Raw genomic sequence first — 20,870 nt, forward strand, 5'->3', positions numbered from 1 at the left:
AAACATTGTATATGACAAAAGTGTTTGAAGACCATTGTTGACTAACTTCCTTTATTTACTGTAATTGTTTAGGTGTGTAATTATTGAATTTAGTATAAAATATTTACCTTCCGACTCTATTTGATAGGAAGCCTTTCTGCTGGATTTGCACTCATGGAATTGTCACCAGGGGAGGACATTTATAAAGAAGTATTTTACCACTTAGTGATATTGGAGAGAAATGAAAGCCATGGCATCAAGGATTTTGGTCTCAAGGAAGTCTGGGAAAATAGGCTTGAGGTTGAAAATCGGTGGGGAGATGATGCAAGAAATTACAAAGAAGTGCCTTTGACCCATAACAAAAATCTCACTTGTAGGAAAGATCAGCCACTTAATCAGCCCTCAGTTACTTTTCCTGAAAAGCAGAGTGTTTCTGTGAGAAAAAATACATACCAGTATGTCATGAATAATGAACCATTCATCAGGACTTTGTTACAACAGGACAGTAACATAAGTGGTTCTGGAAACCAGTACATAAACTGCTTGGAAAATAGAATTGGATTAAGTTTGCAGGCACACCTGGATGAACTCCAGAGGTTTCACAGTGAGGAGAAAATGTATGAATGTAATCCAACTGAGAAGTCTGTCAGCAATGGTTCCTCATTCTCACCACTTGAAAGAATTCCCAGGGCCCAAAACATTTGGAATAAATCTAGGAAGATTTTTCATTTGTTACCTGCACAGGCCAGGAGAGCATGCATTAGACAAAAATCTTATCAATGTACTGACTGTGGGAAGGATTTTAGCAAAACCTCAAACCTCATGAGCGATGAGGGTATTCTTTCTGGACAGAGACCTTACAGGTGTAATGCATGCAGCAAAGCCTTTGCTGAGCGTTCAAGCCTTACTCAAGATAAAATCCATAGTGGAGAGAAACCTTACAAATGTAGTGAGTATGGCAAAGGTTTTAAGCAGTGCTCACACCTCTTTAGACATCAGAGTACACATCCTGGAGAAAAACCACACATATGTGATGTGTGTGGCAAGGCTTTTATCAGAAGCTGTAGGCTTAATCAACATCGGAAGATTCACACAGGAGAAAAACCTTATTCATGTAGTAAATGTGATAAGGCTTTTCACACGCGTTCTCACCTCTCGGGTCATGAGAGAACTCATACTGGAGAGAAACCTTACAAGTGTAGTGAGTGTGGCAAAGCCTTTACCGATGGTTCACATCTTAGTCAACATAGAAAAATCCATACTGGAGAGAAACCGTACAAATGTAATGAGTGTGCCAAAGCGTTTACCCAATCTGGAAACCTTACTAGGCATCAGAAAATACACACTGGTGAGAAACCACACAAATGTAATGTGTGTGACAAGGCTTTTATCCAAAGTTCAAGCCTTATAGCACATCAGAGAATTCATACAAGACAAAGACCTTATAAATGTAATAAATGTGATAAGGCTTTTATCAAACATTCACAGCTTTGTGGACATGAGAGAACTCATACTGGAGAGAAACCTTACAAATGTAATGAGTGTGGTAAAGAGTTTACCCAGTCTTCACGCCTCTCTACTCATCAGAGAGTCCATACAGGAGAGAAACTATATAAATGTAACATATGTGGCAAGGTCCATAGTCAAAATTCAAACCTTGCAAATCATCAGGATATGTATACTGGAGAGAAACCTTACAAAGTCAATGAGTGTGCCAAAGCGTTTTCCCAATTTGGAAACCTTACTAGGCATCAGAAAATACACACTGGGGAGAAACCACTCAAATGTAATATGTGTGACAAGGCTTTTATCCAAAGTTCAAGACTTATGGCACATCAGAGAATTCATACAGGAGAAAAGCTTCATAAATGTACTAAATGTGATAAGGCTTTTATCAAACGTTCAGAACTTTTGCGTCATGAGAGAACTCATACTGGAGAGAAACCTTACAAATGTATTGATTGTGGCAAGGCCTTTTCATGTAGTTCACATCTTACTCAGCATAAGAAAATCCATACTGGAGAGAAACCGTACAAATGTATTGATTGTGGCAAAGCCTTTGCGATGCGTACACGTCTGACACAGCATAAGCGAATCCATACAGGAGAGAAACCTTACAAATGTAATGAATGTGGTAAGGCTTTTACCCAACGTTCACACCTTTGGAGTCATGAGAAAATTCATACTGGTGACAAACCTCACAAATGTAATCAGTGTGGCAAAGCCTTTACCCAGCCTTCAAAACTCACTAGACATCAGAAAGCCCATACAGGAAAGAAAACATGTAAATGTAACATATGTGGCAAGTTGTATACTACAAACTCAAACTTTGCAAATCATCAGAGAATCCATACTGTTGAGAAACCTTATAAATGTAATGAGTGTGACAAAGCGTTTACCCAATTTCAAAGTCTTACTAATCAACAGAAAATACACACTGGCTAGAAATCACACAAACAATATGTGTGTAACAAGGCTTTTATCCAAATGTCAAGCCTTTTGGCATTTCAGAGAATCCATACAGGTGAAAATCCTTGTAAATGTACTAAATGTTGTAAAGCTTTTAGCACAAGTTCAAACCTTTTTGGTCATGAGAGTACTCATACTGGAGAGAAACCTTACAAATGTAGTGAGTGTCGCAAAACCTTACTGAATGCTCAAATCTTACTCAACATAAAAAAAATCAATACTGGGGAGAAACTTTACTAATGTAATGAGTGTGTCAAAGCGTTTACCCCATTGGGCAACCTTGCTAAGCATCAGAAAATATACACTGGCATAATGTATACCATTATGTAATTACAAATGGTAATTTGTAATTTTCCAAGCATTATGTAATTACAAATGTAATTACAAATGTAATGTGTGTAACAAGGCTTTTATCCAGTGTTCAAGCATTACAGAAGATTAGAGAATTCATTCAGGAGGAAAACCTTTTAAATGTAATAAATGTGGTGAGGCTTTTATCAAATGTTCTCACCTTTGGGGTCATGATGGAACTCATACTGGATAGAAACTGTACAAATGTATTGAGTGTGGAAAAGCCTTTATGGAGCATTCACATCTTACTCAATGTGAACCTAATATGTGTGGCAGTGCTTTTATTCAAAGCTCAAGCTTTGGGAAGCATCAAAGAACTCGTAGGAGAAATAAACAAATGAGCAAGTGTTCAAGACTTGCTCAGTATCAGATTTCACCATGGAGAGGAACCATATGAAACTAACATAAGTGGGAAAGCTTGTAACCAGGGTTCATACCTCACCTGATAGAATAGAAGCCTCTGAAAGAAAGCACACACTAGGAATGTATGACAAGGCTTATCTAAAGCTTCTTATACTTTGGGGAATGTAATTTCTTCTAGAGAGAACCCTTACAAATAAAATGAGTGTCATCTGGGTTATAAAAAGTGTACAAGTTGGGGATGGGTTAAAACAGGTGAATGGAGTTAAGAGGTACAGACTTCCATTGATAAAAAAAACAAAATATACTATACAACTTTGTGCTTTGTGGTCTAGAAAGAATTCACATAACATGGAAACCATATAAATGTATCAAAGTCTTTACATCAGCATACACCAAAGAATTCTTACTGGACAGGAACATAAAGAGTAATGAAGGTGATAACTTCGCCAATTCTTCAATGGACTACAATTTAAAACTTCATGCTAGGGGGACCTCGGTTTGCTTTGACAATTAACCAATCTTAGGTGTTAAATTCCAGGAAATAAAAAGTATTTAAAACTCATGAGATGATGTGTGTCAATGGAATAAGTATATATGTGGAAAGACCTAATCATATTCCATTGAAATCTTTTTATAAAGATTTTATTGTCAGGGCGCCTGGGTGGCTCAGTTGGTTAAGCAACTGACTTTGGCTCAGGTCATGGTCTCACAGTTTGTGTTCAAGCCCCACGTCGGGCTCTGTGCTGACAGCTCAGAGCCTGGAGCCTACTTCAGATTCTGTGTCTCCCCATCTCTCTACCCCTGCCCTGCTCACCCTCTGTGACTCTCTGTCTCTCAATAATAAATGTTAAAAAAAAAGTTTTTTCAAAGATTTTATTTTCCTCTGTATATCCAACATGGGGCTCACACTCAGAACCCCAAGAGCAAGAGTAACGTGCTCTTTTGACTGAGCTAGCCAGGTACCCCTATAACTTTTTTTACTCAATTATTTCAGGTTTCTTGACACTGAATTATCATTGATGACTTGTAACCTCAAGTTTGGACTCCACTGATGTTATACTTTAATTGTATGCATTTCATTTGTCAAGTGTAGTGGTGGTCTGAGAGAAAGCATTGGTAAGGTGAAAGGAACCTCTTTCATTGGGGGTGCTTAGCCATACATATATACCCTGGAAAAGCTAGGATTCTAAGCTTAAGATAAAGTGTACTATACATTTGGAAGCATAGGGAGTGGCAAGGAATAAACCTAACACTGATATGTAAATTGTCATGTTTTCTGAGGTCATGGCCCCTTCTCTGGATTTGATGGTATGATTGAGTTCCTTTGTTGATTATTATAGGAGAGAATTACTCTGTCAGATAGATGATCATGAAATAGTAGGTTGGGACATGGAGAAAGAGATTTTCTTTTTTTTTTTTTTAATTTTTTTAACATTTATTTATTTTTGAGACAGAGCATGAACAGGGGAGGGTCAGAGAGAGAGGGAGACACAGAATCTGAAACAGGCTCCAGGCTCTGAGCTGTCAACACAGAGCCCGACGCGGGGCTCGAACCCACAGACCGCGAGATCATGACCTGAGCCGAAGTCGGACGCCTAACCGACTGAGCCACCCAGGTGCCCCGAGAAAGAGATTTTCATGTGAGAACTATGGGTTACTTGGGATAGCATTTGTACTAGAGAAAATAGAGGGGGGATGATGGTCTGTCCATGTTTTGAAAGGTAATGGCTGTTGTATATCACAGATGAGTAAAAACTAGTCTTAATTTTGGAAACTGAAGAGAAAATTTTAGAGCATTTAAAGGAACCAAAGTAGGCGTGCTTGGGTGGCTCTGTTGGGTGACTGACTCAATTTCGGCTCAGGGTCATGGGGTTGACCTCTGTACTGGGCTCTCTGCTGAGTGTAGAGCCTGCTTGCTGTTCTCATTCTTTCTCTGTCTCTCTGTCCGTCTCGCCTACTTGCGCTCTAAAAAGAAAAAGAAAAACTAAACTCAAATGTAATATGCTTGAGAAAGACTCAATTTTGGCCACTTAAACTGCATTTTGATACCATTTTGTTTGGGATACCCTATTTCTCATTTTTGGGTCATTTCATAATGAACACTAATAATACATCCTTAGGGTTTGTGGTTGAATGTCATGTATAACAATGTCATTTCATGTTAGATTTAAACATACAGTTTTGGAAGTATATATTCATAAGTTGTATTTGAGAGTTACCTACCCAACGTATATCCCATAGTATTTTTGTGGCTCTAATGAAAATACTATTGCAATGCAATTTCAAACTGTCACCCTCTACCACCGGCCTCCCCATTCATGAATATACACCATATGATTCTGTTTCTCCCTGTCTTTTGTGCTGAAATGTGACCCATGGTTTGCACCTTTACATTAAATGAAATTAGAAAAATGGCAAGCATATGAAAAGTATTAGGAACTAAGAGAAAATGTGAGAAGGAGAAAAGTAACACAATCTTTATTTTGTGCTATAGTGCTTAGAGAATAATTTGAAAAGATAAATTATAATGACTTTACCCTCAAGAATGAACATTACACAATGGGAATCTTATTTGAAAACTAGAAATCTCCTATTTACCCTCTAAAACATTTTTTGCTCGTTTGCATTTGTGCTTACTCCACTGGAACAGGATGTTCACATGTCAAGAATGATGGCTGCATGCAGCTAAGTGTTAGGAGGAAGTTGAGTATCTGATGATGCTTTCTTGGGAGCCCAGGATAGATTTCTCAAGTTCTGAAAATGGCTAGGGAGAACAGGGAATAGTGAACTACTTTGTTATGATGCATAATGTGCGGCGTCAGGTTGATGATACTCATTGACACTTTGAACTTACAACTACTGCCAAAGGAAAGGCTTGTCTGCCTTATTAGCTTTTCCTGCCCAAATGGGCAGAATAGTAAGTTGTAATGAAGCTTCACAGGTATCATTAGTCGGGTATCAAAAGTACAGTCAGATCCTGTAATACAAAACTGAAGTTTACTCCTTACTGACTTGCTTGGGAAAGACCACAATCTTCCTCATGCTAACTAATACCTTCTTCTTTCTGATGCATTCATAGCCCCACCACACAGTCTGATTGTGGAAAATGGTTGTGAAATACTGTTTATTTCAGTTACTGAAGATATTTTTAGATTTTGATGTCACGATTCTTCTATAAAGTTTTGGACTAATATTAAATACATTCAGACATGATAGAATATTCTCAGCTACAAACCTTCTGTAGATGTTTCACTTTAAAGGAGAATAGAAAGAATGGAATCTCAAAATCGTTCCTTCCATTTTGCTACCAAGACACTAGAAGCAGGGACTCCCTGGGTGGCTGTCGGTTAAGCATCCAACTCTTGATTTTGGCTCAGGTTGTGATCTCATGGATCATGGGATTGAGCCCTGGGTCACTTTCAACACTGAGCATGGAAAAATAAACAAAATTTAAGAAGCTTTTTAAAAAAGGTACTAGCATCGGAAGCTCTGTATTGAAACTTGGCAAATTCGTGTCAAATTCAGGTAAATAAAATTAAAATTAATAAATTTCAAAGGAAATAAATGTGTAAGTTAGAAGACACTAAGGACTAATAACTTTTCACTCATTTGGAATACCTACGATACTGGTCATGGGTTGCATGTGATACTATACACTCAGGATAAAGAAAATCTGTGATGAAATTGGTCTTATCCACAGTTATCCTTCACTACCTTTTCAGTATTATTGAGTACGTATTTTTTGTTTTAATTTTTTAACATTCATTTATTTTTGAGAGACAGAGCACAAGTGGGAGAGGAGCAGAGAGAGAAGGAGACACAGAATCCTAAGCAGGCTCCAGACTCAGCTGTCAGTGCAGAGCCCGACACGGGGCTCGAACTCACAAACTGTGAGACATGACTGGAGCCAAAGTCAGATGCTTAACCGAATGAGCCACCCAGATGCCCCAGTTATGGGGTATATTTAAATTTGGTCTGCAAAATATTTTCTTTACGATCTTTTACTTTCTGTTGTTTAGTCATGAATATGAAATTTGAAAATTCCCCAATACCCTTATTTTAATTTATTCATTTATTTATTTTACAGTGAGGGTGCACGCTAGTAGGGGACAGGGGCAGAGGGAGAGGGAGAGAATCTTATGCAGGCTCCACAATCAGTGCAGAGCCTACCCAGGTCTCCATCCTACAACCCTGGGATGTTGGCCTGAGCCCAAATCAAGAGGCAGATGCTCAACTGACTGAGCCACCCAGTCATCCCCCTAAGACCCTTATCAAAATTGAATTACAATGTGTAGCTGATTGGGATGAACCTCCTGGGATTATTTCCATGTAAATGAGACAAAACCTAATAAAGAAAAGGCCTTTGCCCCTTACCATTCATCCTTCTTGGTCCTACAGCAGCCATCCTGCTGTAAGGAGAGACAGTGCTGAGTGCTAAGGGAGGTGGAGCAGGCAGAGGACTGCCCAGGACCCATCCCATCCCAACCTGCATCTGTGGGCTTCCTGTTACGTGAGAATGATAAACCACCTAGTTGGAAATCAGCCACTGATTTCCAGGAGGTCTGTCCCTCACAAATGAACACTGACCTGACCAATAAGATTAGTATTTGTATTGAGAGTAGGATGGAGCAAGTGAGAGGGAATCTTGAATTTAACATTTTGTAGCTGAGAAGATCTACAAAAGGCATCCTTCACAGATGGGTTAGAGCTGTTTGGCACGTGCTGCCTAAAACTCACAAGATGAGCCAAACAAAATACAGCTTGAAAATTTTGAGGAATGTGCAGAATGCTGGGATAGAGAGTTACAGGAGTAAGGAATTTGGTGCCACAAATGAAATTACATGTTTACTGGAGCATGTGAACTATTAGTCTCTTAGCTTTTATGCAATACAGTAACTTTCTACTTTGTAGCAGGAAACAAAAATCCATGTCTTCAAGTAACTTAGATTCTCTCAACAGAAGTGTATAAGATAAAATATAGTGGTAAGTACCATGAACGTGTTCGTGTGTAATGATCGACTGACAGGGTTTCCTAATTTAAACAGTGTTTTCAGGCAATGCCCACATGCCGAGGTCATCTTTGTGCAGAACCACTGAAAGCGTATCATGCAAATACAAATGGGGAAGGGCAAGTGGGTGGAGTAAAGAAGCCGAAAATTGCCCAAATGGGAACATACTAAACTGGTTGAGGAATATCCACAATTGTTGTTTGTCTTGGTGAAATGTGATACTACATTTCCACTATAGACATTTGAAATTTGGGACTCCTCGTAGTTAGAATTTTTATTTTTTATTTATATATTTTTGAAGTTTTTTTAATGTGTATTTATTTTTTAAGAGATGGAGAGATGGTGTGAGTGGGGAAGGAGCAGAGAGAGAGTTACAGAATCCAAAACAGGCTTCAGGCTGCGATGTCAGCACAGAGCCTGATGCGGGGCTCAAACCCACCAGCCATGAGATTATGACCTGAGCTGAAGTGGGGCGCTCACCCAACCGAGCCACCCAGGTGCCCAGTAGTTAGAATTTTTGAAATTTTAATAACAAAACTCCCCAGAGGGCTTAAGATTATATGTGATAGATCCAAAACCATGACCTGTTTGGAGAATGCACAGACCTATTTCTTTACGTCAGACTTACCACTACCGAGAACGCAGTGGTGGGGTAGGGTAATGAATTAATGGACAGATAGTAAATCTCATTTGTCAAAACTGTCTAGGTATTTGATCCCAGGACTTGTTAAGATACATACTTTTCCTATTGTCTACCCTTATACCCAGCCAGGGGTATGTTGCTTCTTCCACTTACAAAAGTGTATCAAGTAATATTGGGTGTGTCTTTTACACCTCAGTTATATCTTCAATGTCCATATCATCAAAAAAAATTGTAAGATATAAGAAGATATTGTACTTGCAAATTGAAAAGGAACAAAATCGCATTATTTCATGTTTTCCTAATTTAAGACCTAGTAACTCCCAGTTCCTAGTTTTATTCTTACAGTTGAGAGCAATCTTGTGTTACCATTGCCTAATATTTTGACTATAAGATTGACCTTTCAGTACGTTTTATGTCCCAATTTTATACTAACTGAGATGTGATGAGAATGGGACTCTATGTGCAAGATCGGCAAATTTTTATGTAAGGAACGTATAGTAGATATTTTATTCTTTGTAGGCCATGCTGTTTCTGTTATCGCTCTTCCAGTATGTCCTCATTGGGTCAAAAGTACCTAAATATGAGTGTGGCTGCATTCCAGTTACACTTCACATAAAAACAGACGGTAGGCTGTACTTGGCTCATGTTCTATAGGTGGCAGAGTCCTGATCTACACAAAGGAATTAAGAGCACTAGAAGTAGTAATTATATGATTAAATAAAACCTGTCTTTCCTATTTTTAAGCCTCTTTAAAATATAGTGGACTGTGTAAGACACTAACAGCCTAGCATATATGTGTATAGCGTTTGGAAAAGAAACCTACACTAATGGTTACGTAGGGCAGGAATTTAGAGATGGAAGTCCATGTGGAAAGGAAGGGTCAGGTCAGATGCTCTATATGAAGAAAGTATAGACTCACGTGAAGGTAGATTGTGGTAAGCTGTACAGGATAACCCTTAAAGCAAACAAAAAACAATAGTTACAGCTAACACCTGTGAACCAAAGAAATGGATTTAAAATAAAATCATTTGTAAAAATTCAGTCATTTCAAAGAAGACAGAAAGACAGGGAACAGAGGAAAGGAGACATTATAAAAGCAAGAGGAAAATAATTTACATCTATATATGTGTAAAAGGAAATCGTCTAAAGGCCCCATTGACGAGCAAACATTGTCACTGGATTTTTTTTCTTTTTGTTTTTTTGTTTATTTCTTTTGAGAGTGAGGGAGAGTGATAATCTCAAGCAGGTTCTGTGCTGTCGGTGTAGGTCCATCATGGGGCTCCATTTCAAGAGCCGTGAGATCATGACCTGAATGAAATGCAGAGTCTTACACCAATAACCATGTGAACCAACCAGGCGCCCCTGACAATTGGACTTTTTAAAGACAGGCAACACAATGTATCCTAAGTGAATTAAGAGAAATTCACTTCATAAATTAAGAACACAAAATAAAATCCTAGACCAAAGATAAATGGAAACGCTATAGTGAATATAGTGGCTATATTAAGATTAAAGTAATTTCAAGAACAAATAATATGACCAGGGATGATGAGAACTATTTCAATATCATAAAGAGGTACATTCACCAGAATGACATGAAAATCCTAATTAATCCTTTGTTTTCACTACAAACAAATATGTAATCAAATACTCCCTATTTCCAAGTCAGACACTAGGACCATGATGGTGGACATCCCCTAGTTCACAAACACACACATACAAACATTACACATAGATGCAAATACATATGCATATACACAACAATCTTTTTTTTTTTTTTTTTTTTAATTTATTTTTGGGACAGAGAGAGACAGAGCATGAACGGGGGAGGGGCAGAGAGAGGGAGACACAGAATCGGAAACAGGCTCCAGGCTCCACGCCATCAGCCCAGAGCCTGACGCGGGGCTCGAACTCACGGACCGCGAGATCGTGACCTGGCTGAAGTCGGACGCTCAACCGACTGCGCCATCCAGGCGCCCCAACACAACATAATCTTAAATGCACAGCCATATACCCTCACACTCTCAACATACACTCCATACCAACTCACACTCATGCACACACTCGTGAAATACAAGCACATATGTTTACACACACCCGTACTCCCACATTCCCAGTCCCTTGTATGTAATTACATTCAAAGAGTCTGCATGCACATGTGTATCTCAACAATGTGCTCATATGTTGGAAGAATACAGGCATCTCCTGACCTTGGATGCCTGAAAATGGGGGACACTTGCCACCTTTTTTACTTCTTCCATCCTTTCAACAACCCCCAAGGATGATATTTGTCACATGCAATATCTTAAACTGCTGTGGGCATTGCCACCTCAGGTCCAGGTGAACGGGGCAGAGTTGGAAGGTTATAGACGAGTGATCCAGCAGGGTCCAAATGAGGCCAGAGGGAGGGGGTTATAGGCAGTGTGCAGAGAGCATGGGAGCGTGGAGGAATAGATGGAAAACTCTTCAAAGGCGTATGATGCCATAGTACTTGATAAATAAAGGTAGGGACAGAGAACCTAGGGGAAAGGTGAAAATGAATCCTGAAGTATGGGATCTGAGTCATCTACATCAGTATGAGCACAGAGTTAGCTGTGGATAAGTAAATAAAATGGCAAAGAGAAAACTATAGATCTGTGTGAGGACAGGTAATTCCCAGGTTGGTCTACTCAGAGAACCTAAGAGCAATGACACCCCAGTAGCAAGGAGAACACCCAGCACCCACATCTTGGTTTCTAACACTATTCTCTAAAAAAAAAAAAAAAAGTGCTCCTTGTAATTATGGCTGATTCTATGGCAGGAGCAGGGAAAATACAAGATGAGCCTGGGGGATCTTATAGTGACAATGTTAAGAGTAAGGAAATAATGTTTTTAAAAAAAATGGGGACATATCTAGGGGACATAATGGCCAAACCTGAACAGAACTCCTGCAGCCTGTCACCAAATCTCTGATACCAACTCAGTGTCCGGTGATGCAATGTAATTGTGACTATTTGGTCTTAGTACAGACCCCACAAGTTAAGGGCAAAGTTGTTCCCGGGACTGCCCCCACTTCAGACACCAGTCATGAGTCAGGCATTCCCAAACCTCCCACACATTTCCAGCCAGCTAAAAATTTAAGGTTTCCTCCACAGTTCCCTCTGCTTCAATATTTGCTGGGATGACTCACAGAACTCGGAAAGTGCTACATGTATGATAATCGTTGATAATTAATTTCTATATTGGGACCTAAAAAATTGTAGGCCACATTAGTGGCCTGACCCACATCACAAATCTAAACCTAAATCAGCCTGCTCTTACGTGAAACATCCAACAAAGAAACCAAACATACACCAATCACAGTCCTCCAATGAAGCTTCAGGTAGCCGATCTTACCCCGTATTCAGCACCTCTTGGTCTTCCAAGGAAATTCCTGACTTCCTAGCCAATCATGCCCTAATCATGCCCTTTAGATTGAGTTCTAAAAGTCAATCTTGCCCCAAATCCATCAGGAAGAGCACTCCACTCCCTGCATGGGAGGCTCTGTCCTCCCCAAATCAAGGGTTGTCTTCCCTGGAATAAAAGCAAACTCGTTAGTAAATTGCTTTAGTTTTGTCATTTCACATTTTATTGTAAAGGATAGCAGTAAAGAGCCAGATGAAGGCATCCATAGGGCAAGGTTTGGGAGGACTGCCCATACAGTAGCTTTTGTCCCCCACCACGAAGCTCCCAGGAGCTTCTCCAGGAGTTTAATCAGGGCTTCACTTAAGTCATTGGCCATATGACTGAACTCAATCTCCAGGCAGACTCGTTCCTCTCCCCAGAGGCTGGGGTGCTGAGTGTTTCCATCCAATCATGTAGTTGGTCTTTCAAAGGTGTCCAGTCCCCCATTTTGAAGTTCTGTGGGGGAACTCGACAAACTGTGAGTTAATGACCCAACATGAAGTCAGAAGTCCAAGCAACTGAGCCACCCAGGTGCCCCTAAAGTATTTCTTTTTTTTAATTTTCTATTTTTAAGCAGTCTTGATACCCAATATGGGACTCAAAGTCACTATCCAGAGATTAAGAGACACATGCTCTACTGACTGAGCCAGCCAGGCCCCGCAAAAGTCATTCTATGTTTCAGTTATATCTTTTGTTTTCCTTTCAATGGTGTCCATGTTGCCTTGGGGGTGATTTCAAAAGCAGTACTACCCCATGTTAAAATACGTTCCTATACTCCTGTCACAGAACCTGGTCTGGATCACCCGGTGAAGAATCAAGTGGCACTTGAAGAAACTGGAAGGCAGGAGGTTTATTTCACACTGGCAGGCTCAGAGGAGATCACTCTCCAGAGATCTGAGCCCCGAGCACAAGGATGGGGAACAATTTATAGTCTGTTACTTCTGCATTAGTAGTAATTTGGTGCGTGGCAAGCAGGGTAGGAAAAAGAACCCAGAAGGGGAGTCTTCGGGCAGCGACTGAAATTCTCCTACCAGTCCTGTCGGTCATCTTCTAACATAATTTTTCCCTATCACTCCCGCTTCAAATTGCTAGTTCTCTCTGGCACCAAGCTTGATGAAAGGGTCCTCCATAACCTCTTGTATCCTCAAGTTGGAAAAGCAGAAATCCGTCTTGAAATCTCTTTATCGCCAACACAGCCAACTGCCATCAAGATTTAACACAGTACAATCTACCTTCTAAACATCTCAAAAGTCATTTAGTCTTTTCCCACATACCAATCTGTTCACTGGCTCCTTCCCACCTGCTCCTTTTGTAAAATTCAGCTGACACTTCCCCCTTGTTCCTCTTTGTCCCCTGCAGTTTACTCTTCAGAAGTTGACTAGAAAATATTTTCATGCACTCCTCTTGCTCCTTAAGCGTTACCGCATTTTCAGACATCCCCAATTTCTCTTAGATATGAGGCATAATATTCATAGCATAGCCTCCAAAGCCAGCAATAAATAAAACCTGCCCCCCCTCCTCCCGCCACCTTCACCCAAGGCCATTTGCGTGACAAATCAGGCTTTACAATTGCATTCTCAAGTACATCTTGGGAAAGTTTAATATCTCAATTTTAAAGTTACACATTGAAACATAATTCCAGTATGTTCACAGTATTTCAAGACTGTTTTATGGAATCTATCCTTCTGTGACCAGTAATAATACAACTATAGAAGTACATCGATATTAATTACAGATGATTTCATGTACCATGCTCTTTACCATTTCATACTAGGTTAGTGTCAGTGTGTCTCATTTACCCCTGTCTATGCAATGAAATTGGCTCATTGTTCTTAACATTCTTTGAGGTCTCAGTGCATCTATGACTGAACAGGTAGGTGGAAGACAATTCATATTTCCCTGATGGGATGAGGGAATTCTAGATTTCTTCCACAGCAGACATGGTACAGCCTGAATATGCTTGGGTCATGATTCATGAGAACAAAACGGCTAATAGTTGAAAAATATGTAGTGATTAGTCCAGTGACATTCACCAGCTACCAACTAGAATTATCGAGGAGATCCAAGTAAACTTGAATGATGGACAAAATGTCATAAAACGATACAATGGTGGTCACCAAAATAAGGGTGCTTTCGGTGGCTCTGGTCTCATGGTCTCACAGATGGGTCTGGGGGAGAGAGTGTTCCTATGGATGCATTGGACCGTCTGCTTGTACCTGTGAGGGAGAAAAACCATGGAGCTGGTGGCCAAGGTCATGAATCCCAAACACAAAATGTCAAAGAAAGATGTCATTGTTGCATATAATGAGCCTGTGATCTTGTCGCTACACTGTGAAGCAGAACAATGTCCCAAACCACTTTTTTTGGTAGTAGTTTTGTTGTTCCATTTACCAGCCATATAAATAGGAAAAAACAAGTTTATGAACATGCAGAACACCCCACACAGGATACTGGAGGGGCGAATGTATTTCGGAGTTTTTACTTTAAGCTCTATCCACCTAGAGTTCCCAGGGTTGATTGGGATAGCTTGGAAGACCCTCAGGGGGCAGGTGGAACAAATGGACATACCTCTGGTCACTCTGTGAACATACAAAAGAACATAGCATCCATAATAATTAGTGAAATGTTTTAGTCCTAAAGCTATCATGGTCTCTGGGATTCCTCTGGAAAGAATGACCAAGGAGTTGGCTACAGACAGGTTCCTAAGAATCAAATTCATGGATCTCGGCTTGCATCCCTTGAAGCAAAAGGACGTCTAATGATAGAAGAGTCAGAAATTGCCCAGAATTCCAGTGACTCCCAGGATAGGAAGATCATTGCTATATTCACATCCACCGAGGCCATTCTGTCATTGTCTAGAATTCAGTTCTCAAAATCACAGGCAGCGAGTTCTGCATGAAAACATGAGTTTCGGCCTACATTTTCCTGGAAGACAAAATCTGCACTTACATTTCATTTCCCGAGAATGAACATCTAAACTATGTTGTCTTTTGTTAAGAGATTTCCCAAGGTACATATGTGTCTCTTTATAGCACTTACAATGTGTGAGTCTGTTATTAACGCTTTCCCTATTGTAACATATAATATTCACAACTCTATGAGTTAGGAATTAACATTACCCTCATTCTATAGACGAGGAGAATTTAACCGCAGGAAGTTAAGTGACTCATGTAAATAGCAGTAGAATCAGGATTTGAACCTTGGTGGCCTAGTTGCCATGACACAAATGCTTTCTACTGCTCTATACTCTGCCAGGAACCTCGTCATGGGTACATGCGCGCGCGCGCGCACACACACACACACACACACACACACACACACACCTCATATTTTAAATTTATTTTACTTTCTAAACCTGGTTTGGTCATTTCCCAGTTTTAAGTATTCTTTATAACTAATATAACTAAGGAATGAAGATTGAAAGCTTTAATAAATTTTACATGCATTGAATAATTTTATATGAGCCAGTCTGATTTATTTAATGTAGAGAACTGTTAGGATGACAGCAGAAGTCATTTCATTTTTTGCCTGGACCAAAAGGACAATGGCATCCGTAACAGAAATTATTGTGCGGAACTGCACTGTGTGCTAACGTATGGAACATGAAACATCACATAGTGATAAAGCTTATTAGGGCAGAAAATAAATTAATCATACTTAAAGATCACATCACTGTATATTTGTTATTTTAGAATACACAAATTGAAACTCGAATTGATATTTGATTTAGAAAAGCTATTCAAATACAATACAAACCTGCAAAATGGATTTGTAGACTTGGAGTCTTGGGCATTTAATGAGTTGAAAAGCAAGAGAGGTGAGTAGTGAGCTGGGAATACTGTTGAAATAATTTTAAACCAGAAGAAATGTAGCTTAAAATTGTCTTTTTTTCTTGATGTCATTATATTTTTTAATTAATTTATTATTTTAAAATTAAAATATAAATTAAAGTCCTTCATTTTCCCCCCTTGAATCACTCTATAGTTAATAACCTTAAATGACCTTTCCTAATTTCAGGAAAGAAGATTGTCTCACAGATCAATATTGCACAGAGGTTTTCAGTAGAGACACAGTTACTATCTCCATTAAGCACATCACACTCAAATTACAGAAGAATAAATTTCAGCAATTCCCATTAGACATGCTGTTTCTGCTGTGAATCAGGTTTTTCAGTTAGTTCCATCATACACCTTATCACATGCACATGCCTTTACAGTGCTCACAATATTGCTTCTAAAAATGTCTCTCTGACTCTTCCTCACGGTATTGAATGGCTGCTTAATTCTGGAAGTATATATTTTTTTTCTAAATAGACTGTCCATGCCCAGTGCGGAGTTAGAACTCACATCCCTGAGATCAAGACCTGAGTTGAGGTCGAGAGTGGATGCTTAAACGACTGAGCCACCCCGATGCTCCCTGAAATTACCATCTTGACATACCTTAAATTCAGACTCTGATGGCACTTGGATCAAACACCAAGAACCCCGTTAATGGGGTTTTATTAAATTTCGTTAGCAGCACTCATGCACTGATTGAGCAGTCTCTCTCACAAGCTCAGCCTGTGCCGGAAGATTCTTTTCCCAGACATGCTCACCTATTATGCTCAGCAGATTCCTGCTGCATCTCCCAACCCTAGAGACTGTGGTCTCACACTAAACTAGAAGATACTCACAGACTCCTTCCTGCTGCCAGGACTGGAAGCTGGGTGTAAAATAGCAGGCAAAGCACGTGTGGGAGGGAGGAAGCCAAACCCTGAGATAGAGGTTAGTGATTCTGTGACCTCACCTCCCCAAAGAATTGCCATCAACATGTCAGCTGTAGTGACAATGATAGTTCAACACTTGGGGAACTGAGAACGGTTCTGAAAAACTCTTTAATTACCAGGATCTATTAGAAGTTTGTAGTGAGCAGGTCCAAAGGGACCGTTGGAGTGTTTTAGAGAGATTCTTCCATTATTCCTGGAAGCAGACAGGGTGTCACATGGCAGGAGGAAATGCCAAGGGATGAGCCCTGAAAGACCAGCCGAGAAGCACATGAGCCTCATTGGATTCTATGCTTCCCTGAGGATTTCTCTGACCCCAGTCTAATCCTTTGTTACTCCCCAGACCCGAGGACCACCACCATTTAACTTATGGGCAGAGAGAAAGAATCCTCCAAATGACCCAAGAAGGATTTTCTGTTTTTAAAATTTTCAATAAATGCAAATAAAGAGCTTGGTGAACAAATGAGATTAAAAATCATTTGTCCACCTCTGCAATTCAAAAATAACTAGAAAGCCTATATAAAGTGGACATTTTCTCAGAAAATACATTTTACCAAAATTGACTTAAGTAAGATAGGGAGTCCAAACAGACCAATATTCATAGAGAAGAGGAAGTCGTCTTTTTTTCATTTATCAGTCCCTCACAAAAAAAAAAAAAAAAAAAAAAAAAAAAAACAACGAAAAAAACACCAGGATCAGATAAGCCATCAGATTCTTCCATTTCTTTTTTTTTTTTAATTTTTTTTCAACGTTTTTTATTTATTTTTGGGACAGAGAGAGACAAAGCATGAACGGGGGAGGGGCAGAGAGAGAGGGAGACACAGAATCGGAAACAGGCTCCAGGCTCCGAGCCATCAGCCCAGAGCCTGACGCGGGGCTCGAACTCACGGACCGCGAGATCGTGACCTGGCTGAAGTCGGAGGCTTAAGCGACTGCGCCACCCAGGCGCCCCGATTCTTCCATTTCTTTAAATAGAAGACGTGCTAATGCTGCTTACTGAATTCAAGAGCATTAGAGTGGAAGTAAAATTTCCAAATTATCTTTATACTTCAAATGACATTCTGAGACTAAAACATCCTAAAGTTTGTACTAAAAAGAATACTATAGAAAGATGTCATCTCTCCCTACAGATGGTACCATGGACAATAAACAGCCAAAACCCTGAAGAAGAATAAAGAATTATAATGAGCCAAGAAATTTGTGTCTCCCATTCATGAATGAGTCACTGTTAGGAAATTAATATACTTCATATTTTTGAAGAGAAATCAGAAATCTTACTCATAGTTACAAAAACATTATTTGGAAGAATACAACATCTAAGGATGTTAAGTCAAAACACTTGAAATTAGGAATTTCTTTCGGATCTTTCCCAACTTGGCAAAACAAAATCTTCTTCTTGTTCATAGGGAAGTGCTAGAGATACTCCACTAAGGCCAGAAAACGACACTAAAAAAAGTACATGATCACCTGTTGTATTCATTTCTCATTGTGTTGGAGGTTAGCCAGGGCAATGTAAAATGGCATAGCAATTAGAAACAAAGACATAGAAGTATGTTTTTCAGATGATAAAAGTTTGTCTGGAAACACAAAGGAACTGTTAGAAAATCTACAACAAAAAATAATTCCATAAGCTAACAAGACAGGATACTGACATTCAAAAACAATAACGTCTTTTTGCATAGGGTTTTTTTTTTTAATTTTTAAATGTTTATTTATTTTTGAGAGAGAGAGACAGTGTAAGAGGGGGAGCGGCAGAGAGAGAGGGAGACAGAATCCAAAGCAGACTATAGGCTCCGAGCTGTCAGCACAGAGCCCGACATAGGCCTCGAACTCACCAACTGCGAGAGCACGACCTGAGCCAAAGTTGGACGCCCACCCGACTGAGCCACCCAGGTGCCCCAATAGGGTAGTATTTTTAAGATTTCATTTTTAGAAATCTCTACACCTAACATGGGGCTCAGGTCATGATCTTGAGGTCAAGAGTGGTAGGCTCCACCAACTGAGTCACCCAGGTGCCCCTGTACATAGGATATGTTTGTACAGTAGCCTATATACAACAAATAATCGTTTATGACTTATAGTAGGAGGGTCATGCAGTTACAAAATTGTAACATAAAATGAAATAGGGGCACATGTGGTGCTCAGTCGGTTAAGCATCCAACTCTTGATTTCAGCTCAGGTTGTGATCCCAGGGTCAAGGGATTTAGCCTTGTGCCTTGTTCTGTGCTGAGCCTGGAGCCTGATGGGATTCTCTCTCTCCCTCCCTCTGCCCTTCTCCCTCACTCTTTCTCTAAAACAAACAAACAAATAACTTTAAAATCATAAAATGATATAATCTAACCAGGAATGAATCTAACAAAAATTTGTAAAGCCTATAGGGAAAAAAAAACATTCCTGAAATATATGAAGGTAGAAATGAATGTAAATTACATCACGTTCCTGGGTAGAAAAACTCAATATTATAAAAAGGTCAATTCTCCTTTAGCTAATTTATTAATTTAATTTGATCCTGATAAGAGATACCATCAGTTTTTCAAACCAGCAGTGTTGCCGCAAAAATCTCAGAGAATAGTAAGAATAGCCACAAAAAGCTCTAAAAAAAAAAAAAAAAAGGAAAACCCAAAATGACTACAGTTATCCTTCTGAGATGTTTATTTTTGAACAAACTATTAGATCAGTGAAGGTAAAAAGTCAAAAGTATGCCAAAGTGCGTAAGAAAAGTTAATAACCAGCAAAAACTAAAGTGGGGATAACATCATAAACACTTGGTATTTGGGGAATGGGAATTACTTTCAATAAATGGTCTTATTCTTCACATCCTACAGTGAGACAAAGGTCAAACAAAGAGAAGTCTATATGGTAAATAATAATTAAAATGGTTAAATTCCTTCCTAAGACCTGCTTCTCAAGCACCTGACTGTAGCCAACCTCTGGCTCATCATCTTTAAAGAAGTCATTCAGCGATAGCTTTGTGTGTGAAACGTCCTCATTGAGTTTTTATGCTAACTTGTTTTTTTAATGCTTTTATTCATTTTGGAGAGAGACAGATGCGAATGGGGGAAGGGCAGAGAAAGAGGAGGAGACACAAATTCGAAAGCAGGGTTCAGGCTCTGAGCTGTCAGCACAGTGCCTGACATGGGGCTGGAACTCACGAACTTCGAGATCGTGACTGGGAGAGAAGTCAGATGCTCAACCCATGGAGCCACCCTGGTGCCCCATATGCAAACTTGTTTTGTATGTTCACAGTGGCCAGTGATGTATCCATTGGCATCACCTGCTTCTTGAGTGTCTTCAGGACATCAAGATTGGCCCCAGGAACTCCAAGATGACAGAACTTAAAATAAAAGCTCTGCATGCATCTCTAACAACCAGCTGCTTGATCCTAAGTGTGATGGTAAATACCACTTTGTCTCTTCCTGGGACTGACTAGGAACAGTGAAAACATCACAAAGAACTTTGACTGGAGGGGCGCCTGGGTGGCTCAGTCAGTTAAGCCTCCGACTTCAGCCCAGGTCATGATCTCAGTTCATGAGTTCGAGCCCTGCGTCAGGCTCTGTGCTGACAGCTTCAGATTCTGTCACTCCCTCTCTCTCTCTCTCTGCACCTCCCCAGCTCATGCTCGCACCCTGTGTCTGTCAAAAATAAATAAACTTAAAAAAAATAATTAAAAAACATTTTTTAAGAAGTTTGGGGATTCTGAATAATAGTATCTCTTGCCCTACTTTTAGCCTTCCCTCCTGTCGATATTGGGATTCATGATCTGAACCAGGACCTGCATAATTTTCAAGCTCTTAAGATATAAGCAGTGGGTCCAGCACATTCAGAGGAACAACATATCCAGATTTTTTCCGGAGGTGAGGTCTACCCAAGG

The 20,870-nt window shown here is 39.8% G+C and overlaps 3 protein-coding genes across 3 annotated transcripts in view; 1 reads left to right on the top strand and 2 right to left on the bottom strand.

The window, feature by feature from the left end:
* The window catches only part of LOC131499584 (zinc finger protein 677-like), a 59,451-nt gene extending 55,727 nt beyond the window's left edge, over positions 1 to 3,724 (top strand). Inside the window, exon 5 of the mRNA XM_058707674.1 lies at positions 128 to 3,724. Within this exon, the coding sequence (XP_058563657.1) occupies positions 128 to 2,424 (2,297 nt within the window). The 3' untranslated portion in view covers positions 2,425 to 3,724. The remainder of the gene's footprint in view (positions 1 to 127) is intronic.
* The window catches only part of LOC131499605 (zinc finger protein 677-like), a 355,569-nt gene that overhangs the window by 232,733 nt on the left and 101,966 nt on the right, over positions 1 to 20,870 (bottom strand). The gene's annotated exons all lie outside the window — the stretch shown is intronic.
* Positions 1 to 20,870, bottom strand: part of LOC131499583 (zinc finger protein 665-like) — a 335,470-nt gene that overhangs the window by 213,166 nt on the left and 101,434 nt on the right. The window lies entirely within an intron of this gene.

The sequence above is a fragment of the Neofelis nebulosa genome, chromosome 17 (assembly GCF_028018385.1).
Source record: "Neofelis nebulosa isolate mNeoNeb1 chromosome 17, mNeoNeb1.pri, whole genome shotgun sequence".
NCBI classification, from domain to species: domain Eukaryota; kingdom Metazoa; phylum Chordata; class Mammalia; order Carnivora; family Felidae; genus Neofelis; species Neofelis nebulosa.